Source organism: Rhinolophus sinicus, linkage group LG03 (genome assembly GCF_036562045.2).
Source record: "Rhinolophus sinicus isolate RSC01 linkage group LG03, ASM3656204v1, whole genome shotgun sequence".
Classification (NCBI taxonomy): domain Eukaryota; kingdom Metazoa; phylum Chordata; class Mammalia; order Chiroptera; family Rhinolophidae; genus Rhinolophus; species Rhinolophus sinicus.
The window spans coordinates 56,112,244-56,136,152 of NC_133753.1; the positions used below are offsets into that span (position 1 = coordinate 56,112,244).

The 23,909-nt window shown below is 37.8% G+C and overlaps 1 protein-coding gene across 2 annotated transcripts in view; it reads right to left on the reverse strand.

Moving 5' to 3' along the window:
* Window positions 1-23,909, reverse strand: part of TMOD3 (tropomodulin 3) — a 63,262-nt gene that overhangs the window by 15,487 nt on the left and 23,866 nt on the right. For both annotated transcript variants that reach the window (XM_019730629.2, XM_019730631.2), the window contains 3 exons: window positions 19,949-20,105; window positions 3,336-3,458; window positions 1,916-2,005 (listed from right to left, as the gene is read on the reverse strand). In XM_019730629.2, coding sequence (XP_019586188.1) covers window positions 1,916-2,005; window positions 3,336-3,458; window positions 19,949-20,105 — 370 coding nt within the window. The remainder of the gene's footprint in view (window positions 1-1,915; window positions 2,006-3,335; window positions 3,459-19,948; window positions 20,106-23,909) is intronic.

Here is a 23,909-nt window from a genome sequence, read left to right on the forward strand (position 1 = left end):
CTCCACAAAATGTATGTATTTAAGGAGACTTGCTCCCTAATGAAATAATGGATCCAGTCAATGGGATGCTGAAACCATTAAGAAAAGTTCATGGGGAACTTTAAATGGATGGATCAGGCTGCCAACATTTGAACCTACTGATCAACGTTAACACATTCCCCAAAGAGGAATGACCAGACTTGATGTGATTCAATCACTATGTAGAAATCACTATGTATTCTTGCCAAAAACCAAAAACCAAAAAACTGCACCTCAATTTGATGAAGCCTCTAGAAAATAATAGTTTACAGAAACCTAAGAGATAGGGAAACATGTAAAATGAAGGCACATGGTTGCACTCAACCAAATCCAGAATGGAAAATTCTACATAACTAATAGCCCAGTTTCTTCAGGAAATAAATGGCAAGAAGAAAGGGGGAAAGAGGTTAAGGAGAACTATTAGGAAATTAAGAAAAACTGAAACCAAATGACAACCAAATGTAATGTGTGACCTTCATTTGGGTCCTGATTTGAACAAACCAACTGCGAGATAATGTTTTTGAGAAAATAGGGCAAGTCTGAACGTAGACTGGGTGTTAGATAATATGAAGGATTATTGTTAATTTTTAAGTTGGATAATGGCATGCTAAAAGAAAAGTCTTTATCTGGGATAGACATACATGGGAGTATTTATGGGAAAAGTAATACGAATGAACAGGATTTGCTTTAAAATATCCCAGGAAAAATAAAGTGGAAGGGGTGGGGAGGGAGGCAGACAATACAAGGCTGTCAAAATGTTAAAAATAGCTGAAGCTGGGTAATGGATGTATTATTTTCTCTTCTACTATGTATGCGTGAACATTTCTACAACAAAAAGTTAAAAAATAGAGGGAATGCCAAATTATAGAACATTCATAAAACGGAGTGTTATACAGATGTTTGAATGAGGTAGCTCTGTATGTACGAACAGGAAACATGATATACAGCTAAGTGATAAACAATATAGCAGGGGTTAAAATCCTCACCACCGACGTTGTGTGACATTCAAGTTAGATACTTAATCATTCTAGAACCTCAGCTCCCTCACCTGCAAATTAAAGATAATAATAATACCTATTTCATAGAATTATTATAAGGATTAAATGAGAACAAGTCACATTCAAGAACTGTGCACAGAACATGGCCCATAGTGAGCATTAAAAAAAATTAGCCAATAGTATATTTTTAAAATTAAGTTGTGAAAAATATCTATAGTATGATCCCATTTTTGTAAAACAAAAAACCAAAAAACTACGTACAGCGTGTGTGTGTGTGTATAAAAGTTCACATAAACACAGTACAAAGTCTAGAAGGATACACACCAAATTGTTAATAGTTGGGGGTGTGGGGAGTAGAAGGCTATGAATACACTTTTGCTTCTTACCTTATACACTTAGGTATTGGTAAATTATGCTACAAAAGTATGTATTACTTTGGTAATTTTAAAGCATCCTAAAATAAATTTTTTAAAAACCTTTGTTTTAGGCTATTTAATCCTTTGCATCAGACTAACAGATTTAGGGGCAGAATAGTTCTGTGGTTTCTCCTAAATCTGATTGCATAATGTAGTTTGTCAGCATTGTTGTGGATTTCTTGAAACTCAGTAACACTGAAAAAAGAATGTCAACAAAAGCCAAGTTTGATTAGCTCTCATACTGTTCAGCATTAATATTATTTAGTGAGGTGAGAGTGGTTCCTATTACTTTTGCTGACACATTAAGCATAAAATATTTAATATTCTATTTTCAATGGTTTTCTGTCAATACCATCTAAATAGAATCTTAGGTTTCCAGTACATACACATAAAATTTGGTATCTATATACTGAAGTTGATTCATGGAGAAAACAAAATATATTTAAAAAGGACTAGAATTCACAAAGCATTGCAAATACTTACTTGAAAAATGTTCTTGGTCGACACCATTGCTACTTCCCACTATATTACAGATCTGTGTATTCGTTATCAAATTGTGCATCCCAAGAATAGCTATAAATGTAGAAAAAGAGAGTTATTTTTTTTATTTCCACCAGTTTTAAACATAAAGAATTAATTTTACAACCAAAAATTTCTATCAATGATTTTAACATTCTCTGGATATTTTCCTACTCAATTACAGATTTTGCAACCAAAAACAGAGGGACAGCGTGATGGAAAATCACCTACAATCTCTCTCACCAGTGCCCTTATTATTTTCCCCACATTTCTGAGTCAGACACATAGCTGAAACCAGCCTAACCCTAAATGTAAATCTATCCTTAAGCTCCATCTTGTGGCTAGAGAGAAAATTGAAAAGATCTATTTTTGCTGTTCATCCTTCTCACAAGGTTTCTAGCAACATCATGTAACAGAAGGCAGATTTTCAACTTAACCTTCACTATTTTTACATTTGTTAATAACTTTCATATTAATTTACATTTGTATTTTAGCTAAGAGTAGAATACTGAAAGTATAGTTGAATTCTCATATTTAAGATTAAAGTAGCATTCCTCAAAAATGACAGGAGAAATAAATTTCGTTTTGGTTTTTGATGCCCTTTTGCATAAATGAGGCAGAAGCTACAGCGTGCCCCAGCCCATTCCACCCTGATGAACGCATCACTTACAACTCCATCAGTCCTCAGCCCCCAGGAATAAGACGCCTGCTCTGGCTGTGGTACTACACCCTGACTGTCCCTTTCCTGGGTTCTTCCCAAAGGAGCATCACTGCTCCTTTCAAATGTTAGTTCTTGGAATTGAGAGTAAGATCTCTCCGTGTCATATTTTTCTAGCTAGGAAAATGGGCCAGAGGTAGGTGGGGAAGATACTGGTTCAGAAAAGAAACCTGCGATGAAAATAACAAGGAAGTTTGGAACGTTCCATAACTTCAAAAAAGTTGGGAAGGTGGTAAGTATAACTCAGGGCTGACTGTTTCGTCTGCTTTCCAGTTACCCATTTTTTGGGCTCTTTCTCCTAAAAGGGGACAGCAGTTGACCCTGGAGACTTTTTTGCAGGGCTCAGATGGGACAGCTTCTAGCTGAGCACCAGCAGATAAAAGCTTTTTATAATGACTTTCAAAAAAGGGAAACATGGGAAAAGATTTCAAATAATACAATAAATTCCATTAACATAAAAATTTCACCACTGAAAGAATTTAAAGAAATGAAATTCCTTGTATCAGACTTGTAATATAAAAAACAAAGCCAAATAAATATGTGTTGAATCAGTGGATTCAACAGCACTTTGCTAGGCAAAGGAAGCATTTATATAATGTAAACAGGTGTGTGCTGGTACTCCCCGCCCTTCCACACTCATTCACAACTTAATGTTTTAGAAGATACCTGCAAGGTCACACAATTCTGTGTCAGAAGCACTGGTCAAAGCTTCTTCTAATTCTGGATCAAGAGATACTTTTTCTTCTGTAAAAGTCTGTATAGGTTTCTGTTTAGGGATAAATATTTTCCCTGTAAAATAAAGCAGTTTGTTAATTTTACTACTATAATTAACTTTTTTTTTTTTTTTAAAGGAGGCACAGCTCACAGTGGCCCATGCGGGGATCGAACCGGCAACCCTGGTGCTCTCAGCACCACGCTCTAATTAATTGAGGTAATTGGCCACCCCACACTACTATAATTAACTCATTACTATTTTCCTCTAACAAAAATTATTAAAAGTATATGCAATTGAAGCTAAAATTCCAGATTAACATCTACAATAATTTTGTTTCATCTTCAATATGTATTTGTAAGTTTCCAGGGAAATACTTTGGCCATACAAGTTGGAATAAAAAAATAAATAAATCAACTGAGAAATTTTCCCATTTATGGAAATGTAAGTAGGCTCTTTTTGGAGTAATTATGAGTTACTCTACAATTACTGAATCAAAAAATACGAATAAAGGAATACAAAAATCTACAAAATTTTAAAGAGATTGAAAAAAGAAACAGAATTCACCTTCTTATTCTTAAGCAACAAACTGTGACAGTCCTTTGGGGGTTGGCAGAGGCAATTATTTCAGAAATTCAAGTTCTAACTGTAGATAAATTCCTTATGTTCTGTGTGGTAGTCTGAAACTTTTGGTCACTGTCCCTCTAAGCCTTGATGTACACTACACAAGGTTACCTATTAAGAAACTAATTATTCTAGATACCTAGAGTATTTATTATGTGAAAGTCAGTATTTTATTACCAAATGTTCAATGTAAGATTGAAAATATGAAGGGAATGGAAAGTAATGACATAGCTGCAGCACAAGCTGACCAAACAAGACATAGTCACACATGGTGGGAATTGGGTTACCAAGAATGCAAGCCTCTGGTTTCTCTACCAACACAGGTGGAAATTCTATCTAAATGGTCTGGAAAGGCCTATGTATGGATTCACAGAAGTGCAAATTTTCTTTCCAATCAGGACTACCAGGGAAATATGTGAGAATATGTGGCCTGAGGAATCTATGCATTGCTCTATCAAAATACATGTTTGTGGGCTTATAATTAGTACACTGAGTGTTGTGTGTTTCTTGTTCAAGGCAAATATCAATCAGTGTAACCATAAGGAATCCTTCCACAATACAAACTGCCCCCAGGACTATGGCCAAGGTTGGGCAGGTATTTTCTGCTAAGCCCATCTAAAGGATCTTAATTTCTCATATTACATTTTTTATTTTTAGCATTTCCATTTGGTTCTTTTTTAAAAAATAGTTTCCATGTCTCTGCCAAAATTCCTCATCTCTTCACATGTGCCATGCACTTGGTCCACCAGATTCTTTGGCATTTCTGTCAGTTATTTCAAAGTCCCCAAATGATAACCCCAGGATCTGGGTCATCTCTAGGTCCTCTATTGACTGTTTACTTCCTTGACGATGGGTCACCTGTGTCTTAAGACCTTTGTGTGCTGGGCGTTTTCTATAGAAGTATAGCAGAGACTGAAGGAAATGATATTTATTCCCAGAACGGAGCATGCTCCATAAGTCGGTGCTGGATCAACATGCTCTACAGGTGACCTGATCTGGCCTTTGCTGCCACTTCAGTTTGCTTCAGTTCCTCACTGGCTCCAAACATTCTGAGGACAAGATTGGGACTCTGTCTTCAGCAAGAACCCTGCTCAGCTTCTGGGGATCTCCTAAGCTGCCTACTTTTTGAACTGTGAAGTGTGAGAAATTTCTCCCGATGTGTAGCCCAGGCTGCCAGCTTTCCAGGTCACTGGGGAGCTCTCTTTTTGTTTTCCAGTCCCACCCCATGCTTTTTGGGCGTGGGCAGATCTTTCAGCTCCACTCTTGCCTTGTCTGCTCTATAGTCTGTGAAGTAGGGAATGGCCTGGATGGGATTCCTCTCTATTCCCCTGGCTCTCTCTTGGTTTCCCCTAGCTGGAAACCTATGCCTTGGGAATTTTCTCAGCTCTGCTTCATTGCCTCTGTTCTTGGAGCAGTATCCCTAACACTACGTGAAGACCTGTAGCAAAGAACTGGGGGGTTAGTACAGGCTGACTCTGTCTGTAGGGCTGCATTGTCCAATGTGGTAGCCACATGTGACCATGTAAATTTAAATTAATTCAAATTAAAAATTCAGTTCCTCAGCCACACTAGGTCAGCACAGATCCTGAACATTTCCATCACTGCAGAAAGTTCTAGTGGACAGCACTGGTCTGGGGCTTCTCTGGATTCTAATCGATCCTGCCAGCCCTTCCACAGTCATTCACCGTTTGTTATGATACAAGTTAGGCTGATTTCTCCTCACTCCTCTCCATAGTTGTTTTCTCCATTTCCCTACATTTCAGTCAGGAAAGAGAAGAGGAGTGGATCATCTCTTTTACGGAGGGCTTTTCACTTTCTGGAGTCATTTAGATTTGTGTCCTCAAGGTGACAGGTTTATTTTTTGTTTTAAACTATGATTATGTAGTTTATACTGCTTGTTATGGTGAGAAGAATACGTCTCTTGCAATTTTCTATATCTGAATCAGAAGTCTTTTTTTTTTTTTTTTTTTTAAACAGGACTTTATTGGGGAACAGTGTGTACTTCCAGGACTTTTTTTTTTCCCCCCAAGTCAAGCTGTCCTTTCAATCCTAGTTGTGGAGGGTGCCGTTCAGCTTCAAGTTGTTGTCCTTTCAGTCTTAGTTGTAGAGGGCGCAGCTCAGCTCCAGGTCTAGTTGCTGGTTGCTAGTTGCAGGGGGCACAGCCCACCATCCCTTGCGGGAGTCAAACCAGCAAACTTTGTGGTTGAGAGGATGCGCTCCAACCAACCGAGCCATCCGGGAGCTCAGCAGCAGCTCAGCTCAAGGTGCCATGTTCAATCTTAGTTACAGGGGGCGGAACCCACCATTCCTTGTGGAATTTGAGGAGTTGAACCGGCAACCTTGTGGTTGAGAGCCCATTGGCCCATGTGGGAATCGAACCGGAAGCCTTCGGAGTTAGGAGCATGGAGCTCTAACCGCCTGAGCCACCGGGCTGGTCCCTGAATCAGAAGTCTTTACAGTCAAGTATTTTCTTATTTAAAAAATGGCACTTGGTCAATTCACAGTGTATTTATATTAGTAAGGATGTTTTTAACTACATATAACAGAATACCCTATTAAAAGTGGTTTACACTGGCAGTTCTCAAGCTTTAATGTGCATCTCATTCACCTAGTGATCTTACTAATATGCAGATTCTGATCCAGGAGGTCTGACGTGAGCTCTGAGATTCTGCATTTCCAACCAACATCCCAGATGATGCTGGCACTACTACTGATCCACAGACCACTATTAAAGCAGCAAGTGTTCCAACCATAACTAGTATTATTTCAGTAAGTCCACAGGTAGGTGCTTGTAAGGTTGCTTCAGCAGTCAATGTTGACATCAAAGATCTAGGCTCTTCCCATTTTTCTCTTTGGCGATAACCAGCGTGGGTGGAGGCCTTTGTTCTTAGGCCATCAGTCCCAAGATGACCTTGTAACACTATCATTCGTCCTCATGCACAAGGTCAGGGCAGGAAGGAAGGACACTTTCTTAGTCGCCAACTTTTATAAAGGAAACTGCCCAGTAGATTTCTCTTCCGGTCTCACTGACTAGCACTGAGTCACATGTTCTTGTCCCAGCTGCAAGGGTGGCTAGAAAAGCAAGCATCATCTGGCATCTTCGGCCTATTTTAGAGATGGGTCCTGCCAGTAAGGAAGAAGGGATTTGTGAATGGTTGCCAAAGAGGCAAATACAGTGTTTGTCCCAATAATGAACCAGACGAAGTACAGTTCTGTACGTCCTTAAGCCCCTAAACACTTCACTTATACTCACTACACTTACACATTCTTCACGTTGTCTGTGTTCTGTGGGTTTTTCCAGCTTTTTAATGTGCTGTTCATCCCTGCATTCTTGCCTAGCACAGTAGGCAATACAATTTGCTGAATTTGGTGATCACCTCCAGTTCAACTACCTCATTATATGAAGTATAATTTAAATACTCTGTTTTAAAGTAACATAGCAAAGTTAACACTAGAACACAGATTCCTAAACGCTCAACACAGTGCTTTTCCCAATAAACTGGTGGCTTTCAAACTTAACTCTTCAGCCGTGGACTTTTCCTTTCAAATGCCTATCCATTTGGTGGTATGCATAATTGATCTTCTTAGTACCAAATTTTGGAGTTCTGATGATTATTAAATAATCTTTTATTATTAGTTTTGAGACAAAGGCAAATCTAAATCATTACATCCTGATAATTCCATAGAACTTTTCACAGATTGATATAATCAAAGTGGCATGCAATTCAGATGGCATGCCTTTAATTGCCATTTCAGGATAATTACATTTTCCTGAGCTCAGTCTCACCTGTATTTTCAGCTAATCCAAGTCTCACCTGTATTTTCAGTGAATCCAATGTTAGCTACACATTGGATTCACCCAGGGAACTTTAAAAATTCTGATGTCTGAGTCCCACCCTCAGCGATTCTGATTTAATTGGTCCGGTGTGCTGTATGGGACATCTGGATTTTCAAAAGCTCTCTAGGGATTCTAATGCATAGCAGGCAAGGTCAAGAATCACTGGGTTATGGCATTAAGTTACTAAATAAAACCATGTAAGCTATCGAATAGCTGCCCATGTCTTATTCTAGGGACCAATGGAATCTAAAGCATTATAAAAATCTAAAATGTTTATTTTTATAACCCTCATCCACATTCCATAGAGGTATTATTCATATCTAATTTTTCCCAATACATAAATTTTTGCTAATACAAATACAAAATGAATCTCATCAGAAAAACAACAAAACAAAACTTCCAAGGGCTATGGAAATTATTCTGTGATATAGAATTTTGCTATTTTTTTTTTTTTTTTATATACAGCTCTGAAATAGTTTGGTACCTCTTCTGGCACTCCTCTTTATGATAGTTTCTCTAGATTTTTGTTGTAGAAGTATTTAGCCTATACAATATTATATTTTCTTACAATACAGAAAGTAATTATTTCATATTTCTTCATGGTTAGCTTAACAGTAATACATGTAAGAATTATCTTTTAATGTGTATATATAAAACCTAGTTACAGATAATTAAAAGTAAAAAAAATTACATTTGTAAGAAAGGATAAAATAGACATAACTTAAGTTTAGTATTATGAATACAAAAGTCTAAGGGGCTCTCCCCAAATTGATTGACAGACTCAAAAAAACGTTTAACAAATCTTAGCTCATTATTTGTATGAAGTAACAAGGTGAAGTTAAAATTCATGTGGAAATCCAAGTACCCAGAATAGCAATCTTGATAAAGAAGAACTACATTGAAGGACTCATACTTTCCAACTTCAAAACTCAATACAAAGCTATTGTCATCAAGAGAGTGTATGGTGCATTAAAAAAAAAAAAATTAGATCAGTGAAATAGAATTGAAAGTCCAAAAATAAACTTATATTTATGGTCAGCTGAATTTCTACGGGTACCAAGACAATTCAATTGAGAAAGAATTGTCCTTCCAACAAATGGTACTGGGACAACTGGAGAGCTACATGCGAAAGAATGAAACTGGATCCCTCTATCTCACACCATGCACAAATATTAATTCAAAATGGATTATAAACTTGAATGTAAAAGTTTAAACTGTAACTCTTAGGAAAAAAACATGAGTAAATCTCCATAACCTTGAATTAGGCAATGGTTTTTTAGATATAACAAAAGAAAAAAATAAATTGGACCATATCAAAATTAAAAACTTTTATAGGATAAATGATACCATCAAGAAAGTGAAGAGACAACCTACAGAGTGGGAGAAATTTTCAAGTGTCATATTTAGAATATATAAAAATGTTTATCTATAATAAATCGAATATTGATTGATGCAAATCAATAATAAAAAGACAACTCAATTTAAAAATGGGTTTGAAGAGACATTTATCCAAAGAAGATATTCAAATGTCTAACAACATGTGAAAAAATGCTATCATTAGTCATTAGGGAAATGCAAATCAAAACCACAATACGTTATCACTTCACACCTACTAAGATGTCTATAATCAAAATGAAAAAGGGGCGGCCATATGGCTCAGGGTTAGAGCGGGAGCTCAGAACAGCAGGGTTGCCAGTTCGATTCCCACATGGGCCAGTGAGCTGCACCCTCCACAACTAGATTGAAGACAATGAACTGCCGGTTCAAATCCCGCATGGGATGGTGGGCTGCGCCCCCTGCAACTAAAGATTGAAAACGGCAACTCGACTTGGAGCTGAGCTGCGCCCTCCACAACTAGATTGAAGGACAATGACTTGGAGCTGATGGGCCCTGGAGAAACACACTGTTCCCCAATATTCCCAATAAAATTGAAAAGAAAAATCCTCTCAGTCCTACTTTAAAAAAAAAAAAAGAAAGAAAAGAAAAATAAGTGCTGGCATGGATGCGCAAAAAGTGGAACCCTAATATACTTCTGGTGGGAATGTAAAATGGGGTATCCACTTTAGAAAACAGATTTGCAGTTCTTTAAATTGTTAAACACTTACCACGTGACCCAGCAATTCCACTAGTAGATATATATACCCAAGAGAAATGAAAACAGGTGTCTACACAACAACTTGTACACAAATGTTTATAGCAACATTATTCATAATAGCTAAAACGTGGAAATAATATAAATGTCCATTTAGATTGAAACTGATGAAAAAATAAACAAAATGCAGTATATGCATACATTGAAATATTTACTCATCCATAAAAAGAAATGAAGCATTGACACATGCTATAACATGGATGAAACTCCAAAATATGGTAAATGAAAGAAATCAGTCATAAATATATATTGTATGATCCAATTTTTATGAAATTTCTAGAATAGGCAAATTTAGAGAGACAAAAAGTAGATTAGTGGTTTTTAAAGCGGAATAGAATGAGGAATGCAGATTAACTGCACATGGACAGGGTTTTCTTTTGGGGATGATAAAAATGTTCCAAATTTAAGATTGTGGTGATAGTCGCACAACTCTGAGAACGTAATAAAAACCATTAAATTGTATACTGTAAATGAATAAATTTTACAATGTGGATTGCGTTTTAATACTAGATGTTGAAAAAACCACCACCTAAAAGGGGCTGATGTATAAAAATGGGTTTTTTGGTCTTCCTAAATAATACATTTGTTTGGCCCCCGAAAATGCAGAGGGAAAAAAAGATAATTTTCTGAAACACTTTCAGCCAGACAGTGTGTTTGTGCTTCTTAGTCAAAATCAGCCGTTTTCTGAGGATTGCATAATTAACAGACTGCTAGATCGATTCCATATGACAGAAAACGCCTTTCTAAACATATGTGTTAAATTTAATTGATATAAGACTAATTCAAATTAAGTTAAAAATCTTAATTACTATGAGATGCTGATAAACAGATCTCCCTTATAACGGTTAACTTGATTTATGCCCTCGATGTCTTGCAGGATGAGTGAAATGTTAGGCTTTTATTAGATGCAGAGGTATGCTGTAGAGTACACACTTGCAGAGGGTAGGGAAAGGTGCAAAGGTGACAGTATTTTTTACCCAAAACCATCTATTAACAAACTGATTAGTGTTCCATTTTACTATGATCATCTTGCTCCTGATGTGTTTTTTCAAATCATGGATTACTCTTTACAGAAATCTCAATCTCATTCTGATAAAATGATTTTACATATATAATGGAACTGGTATATAGTAAACATAATACACTTACTTGTTAATTCTTCATTCTTATTTCCCCTAGAATTTCTTATACATATATGTGAGAGACAGAGACACACAGAAAGTTTTCCAAAACTAACAACCCAGGAGGTCTGACAACCATACAGTCCCGAGTATGTGTACCGGTGGTTCTTAAACTCAGGGAATGAAGATTAGTTAGGCATGGATATTTTTGAAAAAGCTCTCTACACGATTCTGATTCTTACTTACTCAGGTTGATTAACACTAATCTGTAAAATTATAGCTCTGAAGAAGGTTAGGCTGAGTTATCCTGTATTGATGTAATTTTACTTTTCCTCTCCTTGAAGTATGGTCAAAAGGCCTGACCTACAACTTTTAATGTTTGTATTTATTTAAAAATAACATAATGTCTGAGAAAATATTCACTTTTATTCTTCAGTAGACAGCTTTCTACCTAAATAATTTTAATTTTCTTATTTAACACAGCAAAGTCCAAAATTGGATTTTTCAAAAACTGAGATGAGTTTTTTACATCACAGCGAAATATGAAAATAAGCAATGACTAGATCAGAAAAAAATCTCTCAGACAAGTATGAAATGACATGCCCCCTCATCCCCAAATGAAACAAAACAAACAAAAACAGGGCTATGACTCTTGGTTGCTAAGAAGGTTAAAATAGTTCACTAATGTTTCTGCAACTATAAAATGGCAGCTAAGGAGACAGAAGAAACCAAGATAAGAATTTATATAACAGTAACTTAAATGCATGGCATTTATCCAAACATGTTTTTGCCAAGAGAAAAAAAAAAAGTAGTATCTTGCCAAGATCCTAATCATTGTTCCAAAATCAGTAAGAGATACTGTGAACCATGTTAACAATTTTATTGCCAGGACCTTGTTCACTAGTTCTCATCTCTTTTGCTCTGATATCAAGTTATAGCTACCACAAAGTTAAGAATTATCTTAGTCTTAGCTCCCATCCTTGCTGAGTACATAAAAAGTATAATAACTAGAAACAAAGATGGCTCTTAGTTATTTCACTCTTACAGAGGTGAAAGGTCCTAGCTAATTTTATGGTTTGTACGGTTATAAGCTACCTTGTTTCAGAAAAGACATAAGGCAACGAGGTCACTAAAATCTCCACAGGGGGCTTTGGGATATACCTTTTGACAGGAAGCACACAAACCTCAAATCAACCAAACTAAAGAATGAAGGGGCAGATCCTAGAAAGGCATTGTTTTGACCCAATGACACTGGCTCAATACTCAATATCAATAAATATTTATTCAATAAATGTTTAGTGAGTTTGTGTATACTAAACAATGAGCTAGAAAAACACCATAAGGTAAACAAAAGATCCTTTCCTTTGGGAAGCTTATCATCTAGTTGGGGAAATAGGAGATCCATAGTATATGATTCTGGAGACTTCCACTTCTGGTCAAGACGGAATATTAAGGACAGGATTTACCCACATGACTGAAACAAGCCCAAAACAGACAAAACGTATTAAGTTTTTAAGGCACTGATCATCAGGCAACAAAGGACAGGGACCCCTGAGAGGAGAGAAATAAAGTGAGCCCTGTGATCGTCCAGTTTACTGCCTGGAGAAAGTGTCCAGGCTGCAGCATAGGGAACAGGAACCGAGGCAGAGCCTGGTGAACTCTGTGCACGGAGGAGACAGAGCCCAGGTCCAGAAAGATCTTGGCAGCTACCCTGTTTCCTCGAAAATAAGACCGAGCCAGACCATCCACTCTAGTGCATGTTTTGGAGTAAAAATTAATATAAGACCTAGTATTATTATTATTATATTATATTATATTATATTATATTATATTATATTATATTATATCCGGTCTTATAGTAAAATAAGACCAGGTCTTACATTAATTTTTGCTCCAAAAGATGCATTAGAGCTGATGGTCCGGCTAGGCCTCATTTTCGGGGAAACACGGTAGCTAACCTTTGCAGGACAGAGCACCAGAGAGGGGAGAGTTACAGAGACTGAGCTCTGGACACCTGCAGAGGGGGCCTTTTAGTATTCAGCAGAGTACTGACCCACACATGTGTGATGAAAGCACCTTGGGCCAAGGGAAAAAAAAAAAATCTGAAAATACCAGAGATAATAGTGCTTGGGTTCATACAGGGCTGAGAATAGAGCCTGTTCCCACCAGCCAAACTGGAAAACCTTGTAATTCACAGGGCACTGGGTAGAAAACTCAGAAGGGTCTTGCCTCAGTAGCAGAATAACAATTAGCCCTAGACTGAACACTAATCTCACCTACAGAATCTTAAAAGAAAACTGTTACCAAGTAACTTAATTGTGTCCCAGAATGAAACTCAAGAATATTTGTAGGGAAACCAAAATATCCAGCATCCAACAAGTTAAAATTAATGTCTGATAGCCAATAAAAAATTATTAGCATTCAAAAAAGCAGGAAACTTTGATCCATAAGAAAAAACAATCTATCAAAACTAAATTAGCAATGACCGGTGATGAAGTAAACAGGTAAGGATATTAGAAAGCTATTGTAATTATAGTCCGTATGCTCAAAAAGTTAAGTAGAGACATGGAAGATATAAAAAGAGGCAAGAGAACAAGAACTGATGGGACAAACAGAAAGGTTACATTATGCTAACACTAATCAAAAGAAAGCAAGGTTGGTTGGCTATATTAATTATCAGACAGTGTAGATTTCAGAGTAAAGAATATTACCAGGGATAAAGAAGGTCATTTCATGATAACAAAAGGGGCAATTCATCAAGAGGACATAACAATCTTAAATTAAAATAAAAACCCTAATAACAGAGCCTCACAGTATATGATTCTGGAACAATTAAAAGCAATATTCTATAGTATGTAAATTATATACAGACATGTTAGAGGGAAAGGAACATCCAGAGTGGGTATGGTTATCTAGAGTTTCCATAAAACAACGTCTTAACATGAGCCAGTGAACAATCCCTTTAGCTAACCCCTTACTCCAAAGGAGTAATGAATGAATCATTCAAAAGATACAATGACCAGTCTGAATGAAATAGAGATGTCATAACTAATTTAAGCAGCCCATTTCAAATATCAGCTTCAGTGGCTGGGAAGACCACTTTTTGGAGGTATGTAAGGGACCTTTAAACTCCTAAGATATGAGTACAAAAGTAAGAGCCAGTCTTTATCTTGAACTTAGTGGAAAACAATTGCCCACAGGCAGTTACGTAATCCTGTTGATTTTATTTTAGGAAGGTTATAACCACCATCTTCTTTCTGCTTTACTAAGGGATCAGGTCTGCCTTTCCTCCAAAGAAATCATGTACTCAGCAAGGTAAGGAAAGCCTTTTTCAGAAAAGAGTGACTGGGGTAAGTTTTCTGGAAAACTAAGCTAATTATAAATAAATAGCTCGAAAGGTATATGAGAAATTCTTAGTTTAAGGCAATCTGGATAAATTCACCTTTAGTAAGCAGGGAGGGTATATGAGATTTTTGGGAAGGAAACCCAAGGGCATTCCTTTCTCAGGGAGGGGAAGGGAAAACAACAAAAAGCACAGATGGCTCTACCCCATGGGCAAATAGGAAGAGCAATTGTGCTCTGCAAGGAAGGGAGTAGCCCAACGTGGGTGAGTCAGCGTCTCAAATGGAAATCCAGGGGCACCTGAGTGTAGTCAACAGGGTGCAGCATGGCTCTGATACATCTGTGAAATATGGGACACCCAGGGGAAACAATCTTAGGTTATGTAAGGGTGAGGTGTAATATTAGAAATGGGCAGGCAGACTCCTAGCAAAGCAAAGCAAAAACAAGAGTTAGTAAGAAATATTCAAGACTGGGGCAAATTAATTTCTCCAAGTGTCAAATTCATGCCTTATCCATCTTGGAGACAGAATACTCAAGATACGTAAAGATGTAACAGTAAATAATAATCAGCTATATAGTTAGCACTCTCCATTTTCACCATTCTCAGGGATGAGAAAGAGCTGAATGAATACTTTCTTTCACTCATATCTCACTCAATGCCTCAGTTACATATTTTGCAAAATTTCAAGGAGAAAGGTAAAAAGCTTCCCAATATTTTAATACTATATCTTTAACTAAAAGAAACATATGTTGGAATTATGTTATTGTTTTAATTTTCTTAACCCTTTGGTTTATTTCCTATAGTAGACTCATAGGAAAGGCATTTCCTTTAATCTTTGCCAAGATTACTTGATACCAATTTTCTTAACCATGAGCTGGTTGGATTTAGATGAACTTAACAGATGTTTTTGTGGATTCTACTATAAATATGCACTTAAAAACAATCCTTAATACATATTTTGTCACCTGTGCCTTACTAGCTGCCTAATACCTTTTTGCTATTAATAAAACTACACTATTAAAAGCAGAACATTTACTGATGTAAGAAAAAATGTTCCCAAAATGCACTGAAAACATGCCTTGAACTTTACTTAATTACGATTAATTCCTTTTCTCAGATGTTGACATATGCTTTCAATTCTGTAAAATGTACAATCTTAAACAATCATTTTACAAATCACAACATGAAATTAGTAATTTATCTATATATAATAACTCTCAAGCGTCCTTGTTAGAGTATCAGGTCTTTTTAAAACATTTTGAGATGATCTAGAAAGACAAAATTTGACATGAGTATATAGTTTTTGTTTGTGGTCAAAAGAAAAAAATCCTGAAATATCCAATTTTCAGTTTCATGGGGATTCCCTGTCATGCCAGATCTATGTAATTTTAACTCCAGAAAGACAGTGTACCTTTAAGTGAAAGAATAACAAATATAATTAATCATTTAATAGGCCTCAGAATATGAGAAAGTAGTTGACTTTTAAAAAAATTGAGTAGTCATCTGATCAAGCCTTAAAAATAACTTTCAGGATCACCATGTGATTTTGGCGTATAGCTTGGAAGGAGCTCAAGGAACAGAGTGATATCACTATAACATTCCCGGCACAAAAAGCTAATATTGCCATCAAGTACTGACTCTGAGAGCAGTCATCTTCGTATGAAAAATGATTTAGTTTAGAGACCAATGGCACATTTTACGAATGCTAACTAGTCTAAGTACCCCAAAGAAGTAAAATGCTTTTGTTTCTTATGAGAGGTAGGCTTGCCAACTGTTTTATGAAGAACTAACTTCTGCTGTCTGGGAAGGCACCCTCTATCTCCTGTGAAATAAGCTATTAAGTAAAAAATTTCAGACTTAACCTAGGTGCTCAGGGTAAAGGTACTCATGGAAGAGGCATCTTAAAAAAAACAAGCTTTTGGATTTTCGGAGCCCAAGAGGGAAATCACATTTAGCTCCATTGGGAGGTGTGCTAATAAGATGTAGAAGAATTATTCTGAGGATCTTCTAGAATGTGATAAAGATCTTGGGATGGGACCCAAAGAACGGAAGACATATTAGTAACTATGGATAACCAAGGCGAACTAATTTAGGGTGGATTTGAGAAGATCAGAGTCGGCTTTTAGCTATAAGTAGAGCTCTACCACCCAAGTTCCTAATTGCTGAAGACGAATTTGCCCTTCCTCTGGTCTATGGCACTGTAACGTGGCTTTTAAATCTTGACTCCACCCAGTCTAGGGTGATAGTATTTGCTTCGACCAGATGGATTTCTGAAACTCAGAAACTTATCTCTCTGGTTCTGGACAACTCCTCCATGACAGAATGGAAATCTCGGTTGGTTATAACATCACCATAGGATCCTTTACAATAATTACACTGTGAAGGATTTTTATAGTGATTTCACTGTACCCTTTAATAAATCTGGTTCTCACAAAAACTTGTATGAAACAGACAAGGCAGATACCCAGAATGTATGAGTCCATTTATATAAATTTCAAACCAGGCAAAACTAATCTATCGTATTAGAAGCTATGATGGTAGTTATCTTTGGGAAGAAGAAAGAAAACAGAGATTAGGAAGAAGCATAAAGGGACCTTTTAGCAGTGATAAGAATGTCTTGAACTGAGTGGTGACTACATGGGTGTGTTCACTCTATAATTCATTGATCTGTATCCTCCTGATTTGTGCATATTCTGTAAACATGTTATATTTCAATAAAAAGTTCATTATTTTAAAAAATGCCACTGTCTTAATCACTACATCACAGCTGCCCATAAAATAGTATTTAACAGATACCAATAGCTAAAAGTGGCAATAAAAATACTGAGTGTATTATAAAAAGAAAACCACTAATTGTGAATACAAAATTAATTGATTTTTAATTCAACTACTTCCATTTATTTCATACCCATCTAAAGTCTAAAGTGAGAAATAAGAAAAAGAATTAAAATATATAAAAGGAAACCAAAACTATTACACTATAGTTAAGGATATACCATTTTTTCCTTTTTGTCACCCATATTCCGCAGCTCTATCATTTCTCAACACTGATATGTTCTTACTTTCCACAATTCCTCTCTACTTTCTTTCCTACCTCCTCTAATCCTCCAAGATCTTTTCCTAGGTAACTGGAGATTATGAAACAAGAGCATACTGGGAAGCTTTCTGGGTCAGCTTAGGACAAATGCAGTTCTTTCACACCTCTTGTTTTTATTTTTTGTAATCAAATTCCATATTTTTTTCCTGCCATCTCTCTTTCTCAAATTTCTCTCCCTTTGTTTCTGCCTCCATTCTTCTTCCTAATTATACCCCCAGAATCTACCTGAAACACACATAATAGTAAAAAGTGATTAATCAATATTTATTCTCATAAAATCATATTCTTATATAAACCAGGTTGAAGCTATAAATAGTGTTATAAGTATGGCTGTACAGATGAAAATACAGCCAGCAGTCTTTTCTATGACAAACACAAAGGAACTGATGCTTTTGCCTCCCTTTTTGATTCTCCATACTTCAAAACTATGTATTGATTTTCAAATCTTTTTCTGGCCCCAAACACCTGAGGAACGTGACATTCCCACCGCAAACAGTAGTGTGATGGTTAATTTTCTGTGCCAATACGGCTGGGCATGGTGCCCAGATACATGGTCAAATATTGTTTGTTTCTATGAAGGTGTTTTTGGATGAGATTAACATTTGCATCAGTGGACTCTGAGTAAAGCCATGACGTGGTGGGCCTCATCCAATCAGCTGAAGGTCCTAATCAGACTGATCTCTGAGCAAGAAGGAATTCTCCTATCAGACAGCCTTTGGACTCAACCTGCTACTCCTCCCTCGGTCTCCAGCCTGCGGGCCTATCCTACAAATTTTAAACTTACTAAGCCTCCATAATCATGTGAGCCAATTTCTTAAAATAAATTCCTCTATACACACACACACCCTTTTGGTTCTGTTTCTCTGGAGAACCATGACTAATAAAAGTAGCTCAGGTCATGATTCTCAATTAGAAATGGGGTGGGGTATCTACAGAAAGAGCAGAGAGATTGGCGATGATAAATCGTTTTAAAAAGTTCTGATGCAGACCTTGTGGAATACCTACGCAAGTCACTCACTAGTCTTCCTCTACTCCAGAGGCTGGAGTGTTAAAATCAAGTTTCCAGCTTCCCTTACTGCTAAGGGGTAGCCATGTGACAGAGCTGTGGCCGAATTCTTGAGAAGCGCTTCCTTCCCAAATAAAATGCTGAAGTCTCACCAGCAGAAGGCACTCTGCTCTACCCACTCCTCCTGCTGGACTCAGGATTCAGATGCAAAAACAGTGCCTGGAAGAGCTGATCCTCAGCACTACTCCTCCTGCCACCACTCCTCGGTGTTCCACACATGATGTTCTAAATGAGAGTGCAGGTAGACTCTGGCTTCTAGGCCAACTTGTACTGAAAGCTGAGAAACTTAACCTACGTTATGTTAAGTGTTGTATACACCTTTAAAAATGTAGCTCTACTCATGCTCCACTGAGGCTACTGAAACTCAAAATCTGCAATGGGAAGGACTTGGATTAGAAAACTTTCCTAAAAGTAATGATTATGAAGCATTGACAATTATGACTTACTAACGAAGACTGTAGGATATCCTTTAAAAAGGGTCTTTGAAAATATGGCCTGAATTATTTTACGGCATTCAACTGTGAAGACAGGAGTTAGAAGAGAGCAGCGCTGTGACACCATTTGCATTCTGTAATACACTAGTGAATTAAAATGTTTACCTCAGTACACTTTCAATATTTGTTACAGTAGAGAACTAAATCACCGTGTAATAAAACCTCACTAACAAATCATTAGGAAGGAACATACAGGCCAAGTTGATGAAAAATGTAAATGAAGTGCCCATATTACCTAACAATTTTTTAAGTCAACATTATTGTATCTTTAAGGCTACCAATGATGTACCTCTAAAAATATCATTTTCTCCAGACCTAGCTATAAGAAGAAAAATCAAGTGCTAGCAAATGACTTCAAAATTCTGTGTTTAGGGCCGGCATGGTGGCTCAGGCGGTTAGAGCTCCATGCTCCTAACGCCGAAGGCTGCTGGTTCGATTCCCACATGGGCCAGTGGGCTCTCAACCACAAGGTTGCCGGTTCAATTCCTCGAGTCCCACAAGGGATGGTGGGCAGTGCCCTCTGCAACTAAGATTGAACACGGGCACCTTGAGCTGAGCTGCCGCTGAGCTCCCAGATGGCTCAGTTGGTTGGAACGCGTCCTCTCAACCACAAGGTTGCTGGTTCGACTCCCGTAAGAGATGGTGGGCTGCGCCCCCTGCAACTAGCAACGGCAACTGGACCTGGAGCTGAGCTGCGCCCTCCACAACTAAGACTGAAAGGACAACAACTTGACTTGGAAAAAAGTCCTGGAAGTACACACTGTTCCCCAATAAAGTCCTGTACCCCTTCCCCAATAAAAAATCTTAAAAAAAAATAAAATTCTGTGTTTACCTTTTTTTTCTCCAGTGAAGGGCACATAGTCTTCCCTGTCCTTATGCTCCAAAGCCTCCTTCTCCAGGTATGAAAGGAGGTGTTCTCTATCAAACGGCCCCGTGGCTGACTTTGACGTCTGGTTCTTCTGCCGGAACCCCGCAGGCAGAAGGGCATTCTACCAAAGAGAATGAATCAGCCATTATGACCCCAAGAACACCAACGCTAGATGCTACCACACACTATCCAGATAAGAAAGAATTATAGACTAGAATATGGTACAGGCATGAAACACTTCATTACAGGATTTTAAGGCAGCAATGTAAAAGTGATCCAAAGCTCTTTTTTTATTTTAAATTAGGTAGAATTCACTTAGATTACTACTAAAATAGGCACATACACATTTTCTTCAGAAAGCATTCTACTATACCCTTTACTTTTAAAAGGATAATTAAATGGTAAAAATGGTAAAAAAAATTTTAATGCTTAATAACAGCTCAGCATACATGTATATGCAGAAAACAATTCCATTACAGAAGAATGTTAAATAACTACATACATTATAGTCCTTCATAATGACTTCTATTTCATTGTAAAGACTTTCTCATAATAAAAACATGTACACCATACAGTGCACATGTACACTATGTGCATGTATGCATATACAGAGGGTGCCAAAAAGGTGCATACACATTTTAAGAAAGAAAATAATTGTACTAAAAGTGTAAGACTCAATATATACCGCTAACAAAAGATGATTACAAGTCATGTGTATACATTTTTTTGGTACCCCTGCTGTATCAGCCCTAGGATGTATTTGTAGCAATCACTGTCATTGCTACTCATGCACCAAGGCACTCTGAGATACTCAGAGTAAGAAGTATGTCCCTGGGTTTTCACATGGCTACAGTCTTTTTGAGTGATAAAGTGAGAGTGGGGGATTAAAGGGAGGTGATGGATTAAAGCTATCTCCTATAGTCCCTAATCTGAATTTTCACTAAGCCCAGGTATAGCAAGCAGTGATGAGACAATGGGAGCTCCATCCTTTTGCTTGTCAGAAGCCAAAGAGGTGAACTTGCCTTGTCTCACTATCCCTAGATATTCCGCTGCTTGGAAAACGGGAGGCAGCCAGAGAAGTCACACAAAAGGGCCAACCGTCTTTTGCAACACCTCTCACTCAATACTGGCAATGATGCATTGCATCTCATAGGTATTATAAGATAATTTTTCATTACAAAGGATGATCTTACATGGATAATGATAATAACAAATATTCATTTTATTACTAGAAAATACAGCACTTCAACTTTGGCCATTTGCTGACATCCATAATAACTTCCATGCCATTCACCTTTGTGTTCTCATGAAATAACACGCATTACACAGAAAGCTCACCCAGAAAGATGAAACACAAAGTAGGTCTGTTCCTAACCCTGCACCAAAATGTTTTTGTAATACAGAATTGTGTATGGGAACATAAAAAAGAAACACAAGGTTTCTACCCTTAGATTCTGAAATCAAGACAAGAGCTACACGAGGAATCCATTCCCAACCAACTCTCAAATCCTTTCCATTTTGACTTCTTAAAAAAACTCATTCGTCTGTTTACTTTTCTCCATCTCCAACACCACTACTTTGGTTCACACTATGACCCAAGCCGGGATGGCATATTATCACATCAGCCTTCCAATGGGTCACCCAGGACCCGTTCCTGATATTCGGCATCCCTCACTCCCACCCAACAAGGTTATCTTAGCATCATCTCACACCCTCTCCCTTCTCGCCACACTAGCCCTTAATTCCCCGTCGTACTTGCCATATGCTTCCTTCTGTCACAGGCCTTCCCTGGAATGCTCTGTCCATCCTTTTCTGCTACTCATTTTTCAGACTGCAGCTCCATTCCCCCAACGGAAGCTTTTCCTGACTTCCCATTATATGCTCTTACATTGATATGGCATGATTATGGGATTCATGTCTAACTCCCTCCACTCCGACCAGCCTGCATTAGGAGGGCAAAGACCACATTTGTTTTGCTCATTCGTGCATCCCTAAGCCTAGCATAGTACCTAGGATCTATAGGTTGTACTCTCTTGAATAAAGATTTGAGAATAATTTTAAAGAAAAATGCTCATTAAGGCAAATTTCAATAAAAGTTACTGCCCTTCACCATCAAAAAGGCATTCATGTACATATTGCTATTTCCTGGTGGTAATGAAGAAGTTGCTTTATTCCATCTGCCTGCTCAGGCCCATATGAAACATACAGGTTTTAAACGATACGTTAGCTGGACTCCTGACTCCTTAAATACAGTCTTTGACCACAAAATAAATGACAGCTAGCTGGCTTTGGAGGCTATAAACCTATGATCCAAGCTTTATTACAAGTATAGTTTAAGTCAATGAATCATAATTAGTTACACAGATAAAAATATCATTAAAGTGACTGCCACTAAACTTTGCATATTTCTCCCTCGCAGTGGAATTTTGTTTTAATAACATATTTATCTTGGAAATGAAAAAAATAGCTTTTGCCTGAGCTGGCTGGCTGTTTTTTGGAGATAGACATTTTGAGAAAATGCAGTAAGTTAGCTAATAAATATACTGAGAGCAGCATACGGAAAGGAAAACAGCCCTCCAAAATATAACAAGGTACCATACCTGATCTTCATCTGCTCTTATCTACCTTCTGAGGCTTTGTAAGTTACAGTGGTATTTCTCTGGCTGAAGTAACTGCTACTACCCTTGCCCTCTTTTCTTACCTAATCCGTAACGGCACTCTTTCCACATACTTCACCCAACAAGTGGCATGTTATCAATAACCATCATTGTTCTAGTCTGACTAACAGTATCTGAGGTTGGGGGTGTTGCAACCAGGGTCAGGGAGTTTGCAAATAAATCCAGAGGTTAGAAGTCAAGCCTCCCTATACAAAAAGCAGGCCATGGATTTGCAAATAAGAAAATCTAAACTGTCAGCTTTTAGACCTATAGCACAGGATATGACTTGAAGGGGACTCATTAAAGTTTAATAGAAAGACCACTAGCCTCTGCCAGGGCTCAATCAGGCAGAGAGGGATCTAGTCTCAGTTCTCTCCCTAATTGTAATAACTGAAGCAAGTCACCCAACTTTTGTTTTCCAAACTCTAGATCAACGTTCTCAACCAGAGGTGTTTTTGTCCCCCAGGGGACAACTGGCAATGTCTGGAACATTTTTGGTTGTCACAACTGATGTGTATGGGGGGCATATTAATCATGTTTTTTTTTATTTTCTGTATTTTTACGATGCTTTGACATCTTGGGGGCCTTGCTAATTCTGAAAAGACTGCCCCTCCCATAGTTAATTCCTAGGGGTAGCAAAACAACTTCCCCTGCCACCAGTGTGCCTTTCATATGAAAACCAACCAATTCAGAGCCTATACCCCCAACCACCTCCTTTATCTCACACAACAAACCAGTATTTCCCCTGCCCTGAACCACCTAAGCACCGGACAACTAGAAGCCACTCCTGTAGCCCAGAGTCCACTGAATTTATTCACACCAGCCAGTCCTAAACTTACTCAAATTTGCCCGCCCTGCCTCACCCATCCTTCCCTCGGTAACCACAATAAAGGCTCCAGGCCATGCTCCTTCCATGCTATTTCTGCCTCCTCACCAAGCCAGGTGCGTCCCCATGTGGCCGTGTGGCTTGCTGTGCCTCCTGCTGGTGGGGACTGGAAGTAACACTTTTCTTTCAAGGCCGTTGTCTCCACATCTGCCACCTCACCACCCCTGATTAAAACGGAATTCCAGGTATGTTTTAAACGGGGTTACGCATTGGCATGTGGTGAGTAGAGGCTCAGGACGCTGCTACATGCACAGGCAGCCCCCAGTACAGAGAATTATCCAGCCCCAACTGTCAATAGTGCCCAGGTTAGGAAACCGTGAACTAGATGAACTCTTAGGTTCCCACCATTTGATTCAAATAGGCCTAGTCGGCTGAACTCCGT